Source organism: Nannospalax galili, unplaced genomic scaffold (assembly GCF_000622305.1).
Source record: "Nannospalax galili isolate Female #2095 unplaced genomic scaffold, S.galili_v1.0 scaffold161, whole genome shotgun sequence".
NCBI classification, from domain to species: Eukaryota; Metazoa; Chordata; class Mammalia; order Rodentia; family Spalacidae; genus Nannospalax; species Nannospalax galili.
The window spans coordinates 1016701-1025161 of NW_008348586.1; the positions used below are offsets into that span (position 1 = coordinate 1016701).

The 8461-nt window shown below is 47.3% G+C and overlaps 1 protein-coding gene across 7 annotated transcripts in view; it reads left to right on the plus strand.

Moving 5' to 3' along the window:
- Nucleotides 1-8461, plus strand: part of Pax2 (paired box 2) — a 79438-nt gene extending 70977 nt beyond the window's left edge. For 3 of the 7 annotated variants that reach the window (XM_008845562.3, XM_017801219.2, XM_017801218.2), the window contains 3 exons: nucleotides 5471-5572; nucleotides 7706-7792; nucleotides 8237-8461. In XM_008845562.3, the coding sequence (XP_008843784.1) occupies nucleotides 5471-5572; nucleotides 7706-7792; nucleotides 8237-8313 (266 nt within the window). In that variant the 3' untranslated portion in view covers nucleotides 8314-8461. The remainder of the gene's footprint in view (nucleotides 1-5470; nucleotides 5573-7705; nucleotides 7793-8236) is intronic. The other 4 variants (XM_008845561.3, XM_017801217.2, XM_008845558.3 and 1 more) reach the window with 3 other exon arrangements.

Below are 8461 nucleotides of genomic sequence, written 5' to 3' on the forward strand. Positions count from 1 at the left end.
TTTTGCTGTTTACTGTACAATCCTATTAATATTATTCAAGTAGTTGCAAACAAATCAGTGTCTTGTGCCAAAAAACAGAGGTTCTCTTGGTTTTTTATGAGCATAGCTTATTCATTTTGAAGTCATGAATACCTTTGAGAATATGATTTTTTAAAAAACATGTACCACCTACTCAGTGTTGTACATAACGTTTATGCATAGCTATCTACAGATCTCTTGAAGTGTATCCATGGGGTCCTATTGAATCAATGAGCTCCAATAACCCCTTCCCCTGCACAAAAATGAGACAAGCTGAAACAGGAAACAAGCAGCCCAAGATGTTTTCTTATAGGAAGGATTTGTTTAGCATAATTCCAGGTCACTTTTCCTGGACAAAATAGCTTTCTATTTTCTTGTTGTGCAGTATGCGAGAATATCATTCTGGTATCAGTTCCCAAGTGTATTGTTTGTCCTGCAGTCCAGGTGCCGCTGTCCACTAGCTGTGAAATCTTGACATAATACTTAGCTCCTCTGTGTTTTAGTTTGCCTAAAAAGTGGGGGTTAAAAATAGGTCAACTGGTAGAATTGATAAAAGGATTAAATGAGATATTCCATATAAAATATTGAAGGCACTGACTAACATATCATAGTTGCTCAGTGAGTGCTAGGGAGACCAGGAGCAAGGAGATACACAGCTGATCTTATACCTGACAAAGTAGCACAAATTATCTGATGACTAAAAAATTCTGATTTCTTAATAAAGTCTCCCATTTTGCTTCTATCTGTACTTGTAAGAGAGGCTGCACTTAGAGTCTGCAAAACAGTTGATTTGCTCTGGCCCATTTGCTAAGGAATGTCTGACAAAAGTGCACTGTCTGATTCAGATGTAGTGATTGCTGTAGAAATTGGCTTTAGAATCTTTGGGGACTTCTGCCATTGAACGGAGAAGGCATGTTCATCAAGTACAGTGCTTCTAACACTTTTAGATTCTCTGGTACTACTGCTTCTCAGAGAGGCTTTTTGTGTTTTAGAAAACTCTCAAAGGAGATGAATACCCTGCCCCATGGAGTTTTACTACAGACCTTCCATATCACTTGCTCATTCCTTGTGTCCCTTTTTTCTTATCTCGTCTTAATGGCAGTGTGATGGTCTGAGATTTTTGCTTGTCGGAAAACTTCTTTTCCTTTTCTTTGACTTTTGGGGAATATCTGGCTCCACGTAGTCATTAAAGGCAGTGTGGCATGGACATGGCCTCTAACTTTGGTGCTATCATTTACTGCCATATAGTCACAGGAGAGTCTTTAAGTCTCTGTGTCTCTGTCTTCTTACCTTTGAAACAAGGACTTGACCATCTGGAAGACTTATCTTTGAAAACTTTGTAAACTTAGAAAGCAAGTAACCAACCTGAAATGCCCACTCTCTCATAGTAATGGAAGTTTTTATCCATTTGTGATTCCTGATGCTATTTTCGTGGTACTGGCATTGTCAGTGAGCAAAGCAAGTGCTTTACTGCCTCCTGTCTTCCGTTGGATGGCACATATTTTATAACAGATGTATTCTGCCGTGTAGCTGTTCTCTCCCATTTCTGTGCTTTTAAGTATTTGTGTAAGGAAGACAGCTAGGCCATCTTACAGTTTCAGTCATCTTTACCCCATCTGTCCATCTCTGTGTAGTACTGCAGTGCCCAGTGCTCTGTCAAGTCTTCCTTGCACTTGTTCCATTTCCCATTGACATCCACTCACTAAAGGAGGCTTGCTCGAAGAATGCTGCTGGGTAAATGCTATGACAGTCTTAGTAATTTGAAAACTTCCTGCAATATGTGTTCTCCATTATTGACAACAGTGTTCCAGAAGAATATATGGCTCTCACAAGACTTTGGTCAATTTTTTGTGCTCTTCAGGTGTCACCTGTGTACTAATGAAGCCATCGAGCATGCTTTGTATGCAGTGGCTTGCACTTTATTGGCTCAGAGATCCTGAACAGTACCTCTTTGTGGTGACACTTGCAGAACAAAGCACAGCTGTATGGCAAACAGTAGGAAACTCAAATCCTTTTTCTTTGTCATGGGTCTCTTTTCCCACATTTTTCAAATGTAGATTCAGATTTTTTTTAAAAAAATAGAATTTGAAAATGTGCCTTCCAATCAACCACTTGGTGAATGGCTTTCAACAGGCAAAGCTTTCTTCCTGCTGGAAGTTGGATATACCATCCTGAAAGCAAGAAAGCTATGAGAAAAAACTGCAAAGGACTGCCTCCAAGTTGGCTGGAGATGGCTTTCTAGTCATCCAGCCTTTCCTTCTTCTGAATCTAAGTAGGGATTTGTGAGAATACCTTAGGTTATGAGGATTCAAGTTCAACAGGTTGTAGGAATCATGTTGCTGAAGAACAAATTCAGATACATTCAAATTTATGTTATTAACGAAGAGAGCCATGATCCCCAGCATGAAAGAAAGAAGGGGGGGAGGGGGAAGAAAGGAGGAGGAGAGAGACATACTCTACTTTCTGGCTGCTTTGTAGACATTAAGATCACAAGGCCTGGAAGACTTGGTTTCTAGGTGTGCCTAGCTCCAAAACCTCCACATCTTCCATAATATTTTTCTCTCCTGGGCTTTTGACCAAAAAGTGCCACATTGTTAAGCTCTCCAGGAACCAAAAGATACTATTCTTAAGCCGGACATGGTGGCACATGCCTGTAGTCCCAGCACTTGGGAGGCAGAGGCAGGTGGATCTCTGTGAGTTCGAGGCCAGCCTGGTCTACATAGTGAGTTCCAGACCAGCTGGGGCTACAGGGAACCCATGTTTCAAAAAGACCAAAAAAAAAAAAAAAAAAAATGCTACTCTTATTGACATTTCAGGTCCTCTCCACTGAGAGATGGTCAGGAAATGTGTATTTTTTTTAATTAACAATAGAAAATCAGCAGACTACCTACAACAAAACAAAGACCATAAAGGTGTGGTGGCGTACACCTGTAATCCCAGCACTCAGAAGTCCAAGGCAGGAGGATCACAAGTGTGAAGCCAGCCTAGGCTACAGTGAGAAGCTCTGTTTCAAAACAAAACAAAAACAAACAAACAAAAAGCAAATGCAGATTCTTTTTTAGAGTAAGATTCAAAAGTGACATCAAATTTGTCAGTTCTTCTCTGCCTATTGAATTTTAGAAAATGTAAGATATTAGTACATTTGACAGGTAAAGAAAAAAATCATTGTACTGCATGGTAAAATGAATCACAATAGATGAATCTGTCACTGAAAATTGTTCATCATCCTGTAAAAATTAAATTATTGTTTCAATTGATGTTAAGGAAAAAGATTCAAGTGCATTTTGTCCTAGCTTTATGTCTTTCTAGAAAAGAAACACATAAGAAACTATTAGAAAACCATTATATTCTCTCAGGAATTGGTCATGAATGTAATGGAGGGATTTTGAGAGCTGATCACATACTTATTGAGTGTATACTATGTTCTCAACCTTGGAGGATGGATCAGACTATAGGTCCTGTCCTATAGTCTTATGACTTATAAGTCCTTGGGGTGATTTATGGTCTGTTTGAAAATACAAACCATGACATGAAACAACAGGACCAATGCATTTCACAATAACATGGTCATTCATGGAGCACAGATGACATGGAAGCATAAAAGAGGGAAACTTCTGGGATGAGTAGAATAATACGAATTCTGAGGCTTGAACTGGAGGAAAACTATTGAGTAAAGAAAAAGCAAAGGTCATACCGAAATCAGGCATTTTACTTTTCAAGGTAAAAACAAACTAAACTAGAGGTGAGAATTAGAGCTACAAAAGTTGAGTGGAGCGAGTACCCAGGTGGCTCTGAACATCTGCAGAATTTCCATTCAAACTATAGCCTACAAGGAATCAATGGTTGCAAGGGAAGTGGTGTGATGAAAGCAGTGTTTCAGGACGGCTAGCCTAGCAGTCACATTTCAGATGAGTAACAGAAAAGAATGTGGAGGCAGGAATACAAGCAAAGGAAAACCACTAGGTGAAGCCAAGAGGTGCTTAAGAGCAAACTATGAAGGTGGCAGGGGAAAGAGAAATGGCTAAGGAGAAGCAACTTCATATAGGAAGGGAGGAAGAAGGTTAGGTTTAGGGCTCCAAAGTTGTTGGTCTATCTTCCAAAGGGTTGGGAGAACTGAGGGAGGGGAAGGTGAGTCTGCTTATATTCCTACAAAGTTTGAGGTGAGAGTAGGACAGCTAATGAAGATATCAAGAAATGGAAAAAACCTGAGCTGTAGCTCTGTATTCTTAGAGAAAGATGAATCTCTCCAATGTGTCAAGGTAGGGATGAGGAAGCACATGTGTCTGAGAAATGCAGGTGAGGTCATCAAGGAAACAGTGATGAAGAAAGATGTTCTGGAATAGCCAGGAGGCATTCTGTGGACCTAAATATGTCTAGGGCCCAACTAAGGAGAAGAAAGTGAACTGGGTGAGGTGTGCATAGTCCTGTGACTTCCTCCAGCCACACCTTGCCTTCTCAGAGTTGGACAGAAGCATGAGGGGCAGAACACTGGCTGGTGAGGAGAATAAGGGGAATCTGCAGCAGATACATGGGCCCCAGGAGAGGATATTCTCTAGTGGGTGTGGGTGTGGGAGAGAGGAAAGAGCAAATAGTCAGTAAAGACTGGAGTATGCTAAATTGCAAAGGGAGTTGGTGTCCCCTTCACAGCAATGAAGGGGGCAAACAAGGAAGGAAGGCCAGTCACAGAAGAAAGGTGTGTGGATGGAAGTATCTTGCCTCCACTCCCAGATCCTGGCAAGGACAGGACAGCCCTGTCTCCCATGCTCCAGGCCTTAGGTATTATAATAGAGGCCTCCAGGGAGGTTGCTGGTGAGGGCAGCAGATTTTGCTCATTGGAACTTGCTCTGATCTGCTTACACTCAAAATTCCTGATTCACTTCAGGAATGGTTTTCTATCATTTCTAATCTTTGTAGATTTCTAATCTACAATCACAGCAAAATAGTGCACAGGTTGGTTTCCAGCCCTCCATACCTACAGCTCCACTCAAAGAGCCTAAAGAATGCCCATCTACCCTTGTACAGGTGGTAGTGGGGTGTCTGTAAAGCCTGAAGGAAAGATAAGTGTTAGGGGAGAAGTAGAGAAGATGACAGAGGTCCATTTGACGACTACAGAGACTACAAACTGAATATCTGTGAAGGAAGAGCAAAGTCAGGTCATCTCTGCCCATCTCCACCTGGGTTGGGAATGCAGACACAAGCAAAGGCAGGAACACAGATCCACAGACACAAAAATGTATACGCACATGCACACAGACACATATAAGGCTGTTTATAGACACAGACACTTAGATCTTTAGACCCATGTGCAGGTACTCAGGGACCTGTTTGGTCAGATGGACATCTGCACAGAGATCCTACCTCTCTGAGAATGTCCTCTCCCTGGAGCTGAGGTGTGAGCTGAGGCAGTCCCCTCTCTTCCAGGCCTCACTCCTTCCCCTTTGTGTTTTTCCAGGTCGTGATATGGCGAGCACCACTCTACCTGGTTACCCCCCTCATGTGCCCCCCACTGGCCAGGGAAGCTACCCTACCTCCACCCTGGCAGGAATGGTGCCTGGTAGGTGACAATGCTGTAGCCGTCTAATCTAGGTGGGGGTAACTAAACTGAGGGTGAGCTGCTGAGTGGTCTGCAGTCCGAGACTGAGAGTGGATGGGAGTCCTTCTGTCCCTTTGTCTCTCTAGAGACTGCAGTTGGCCCCTCATAAGCAATGCAGGAGTAAGTTTGCAGATGTGCCCCCTTGTCTATACAGTTCTATGTTATGGCTGCTCTCCAGCACCCACTCATCCAAGCCTGTGCCCCAGGAACACTCAGTCTCAGTCTTACCCTCAGTGCCCCAGCCCAACCCAGCTAGCTGACACTGCTTAGAAGAGCCTGCCCTGGTTTCCATGGAAACTTGGAGCCAAGAACCATTTCCAGGGGCATGTCAGTCATTCAGACAAAGCCACCCTGGTCCACACCAAGCCAGAGGGGGAGTCTAGTGTAGAGAACCAACCCATTACAGAGAGAGGAGGAAGCTAGCCTCGAAATGGAGCCGAGGGCAGGCTGTGGAGGGAACCAGGGAGACTTGGCTTCAGAGAGACAATCTAGAACACCTCTACATCTCTTCAGAGGATGCCAGCCTTCTGTGGTCCTCCAGGGCTCTGACCCACCCTTTACTGAGAGGCATTAGACTCCAGTTTGGAATTGGGGAGGCAGAGGCTATATTTAGGTGGCTGCTGTCTCTATCCTTTACCCCAGATTGGGAGCAGCTTAAAGCCAAAGAGAGTTGAAGATCTTATCTGCAGAAACACCAAAACCTCTTGTCTTAAAGTGGCCAAGACTCACCCAGACTGCAACCCACTGCCTCTGGTGCCCTTTTGTATGCCCTATTCCTAAAGTTCTATACTTGGGGTGGAGTGGAGAAGAGGGTGATTAGCCTTATTCATCCAGGAACAGCCCTGAGTAAGTGAAGGTGGTGCTGAAAAAACTAGGGAGTCCTTTGCAGGATGTTACAGAATAGGGGCTGAAAGGAATTGGAGGTATGGGTGAACGGATTCCTGCTCAGACTTAGGGAAAGGCAAGTGGAAGCTTTGGTTGGGGTGGGGGGACGAGGAGATTCTTCGGAGGAAGAAGATCCCAGCAGTGAGCAGGTGGAGGCTGGAGGAAGTCTTAGAGAGGTGGGGGTGAGGAGAGAGTGGGGAGTCTGCAGGGAGGTGGGGATGAGGGGAGCCGCAGAGAGCTCATGGTGGCAAGGGGGGAGTCGTTAAACAGAATCTAGTGCTGATGAGGAAATTACACTTGTTTCATTAGCGATGGGGAAGGAGATAGCTCAGTTCCTCTTGGTCACAGTTGAGCTCAGAAGCTCATTATCCTGCTGCACGCATGCTTTCCCTCCTCGTCAATAAACAGGCTTTCCAGTGGCTGCATCCCCCACCCCCACCCCAGCTCCCTCTTGGAGAGGGGCCCCTTCTCCTCTACTTAACCCGTGGTTAGGGATCACTGTAAACAGTCTGGGGTCATCACACAGGAGAAAGGGTGAGGGGGAAACCCGGAGGCCTGGCCTTTCTCCCCCAGAGGGAGGGAGGTAGCTCCCAATGATCTTAGTCCATAGCGTCCTCCACTCTGCTCTTGGGCCAGCGGGCAGTCCACCTGCTTCCTGTGGTCTCCTTCTGCTGTGTGGCTCCCCTATGAACCTCAAGACAGAAAGATGGGAGGTGGTATCTTCCAGTAGACCCCCCTTCTGCCCCCCCCCCGCCGCCGCCCAGCTTTGGCACAGCTCCTGAGATACCATTCTTAAGACTTTCTGGGGCAAAGTGTCCCAAGGGCCTCCCTTCAACACCCTCCCCCTCTTTCATCCTATGGAGCTATGGTTCCTAGAGCAAGTGTCCGCCATAAAAGCTCTTCGACCCAAGTTGCCTAGGTGGACACAACCGGACCCAGAGCAAACCCTTTCTGGGTGATCCTCAAGCGCCTCGGCAGGGGGTCCCAGACATGCACCTGCCCACAGATCCCTCCATGCTTGGGTACTTCTCACTTCTGGCTGCTGTCCCCACATGGACCTCGCCTCTGACCTGCACACACCCACCATTGCCGTGCCTGTCACACCTGCGCCTGGGACTACCGGAGAGGGGGCAGAAGCCGCCAGCTGGACTCACTGAGCCCGCCCTGGCGTGCCGGGTATCTAATCCAGGTTCCCCCACCCTCTCGCAGGGAGCGAGTTCTCGGGCAACCCGTACAGCCACCCCCAGTACACCGCCTACAACGAGGCTTGGAGATTCAGCAACCCCGCCTTACTAAGTGAGTACGCCACCTAGCTGGCCCGCGGCTTAGAGCGTCCGCTTGGCCGCCCGCCAGCTTGGCTGTGCTGCTTCGGGACCCAGGTCCCATCCCGGTCACCCGACCTCTGGGTACCTGGGTGGGTCAGGGAGACAGGCTCGTCAGGGCAGTGTTTAGGCCTGGGGATACCTGAGGGACGCCTGCGCCTCCTGCCTGGTCCCTTCCTTCCCTCCCTCCCAGGTACCGGGAAGGCTCTTGGCTACTGTGTCCTCGCCGCACCCCTTGGAGGGTCCGCAGCCGGGTGTCACCTATCGGGTCCCTCACCCGCCCTGTCCTCCTGGGCAACTGGTCTCCCAGCCCTGATCCCGCTGGACCCGGGGAGGTCTTTGCTTTGCTTTTCTTTCCTTTTTTGTTCTCCTGTTTGTCCTCTCACCCAGCCCATTCTTCTCCTGTGTTAACTTCCAGGTTCCCCTTATTATTATAGTGCCGCCCCCCGGGGCTCCGCCCCTGCCGCTGCTGCCGCTGCCTATGACCGCCACTAGTTACCGCGGGGACCACATCAAGCTTCAGGCCGACAGCTTCGGCCTCCACATCGTCCCTGTCTGACCGCCCACCCCGGAGGGAGGGAGGACCGCAGCGACGCGAAGCCTCTCGGCCACCGTCCAAGCCCCACCCCCATCTCGAGCCCTC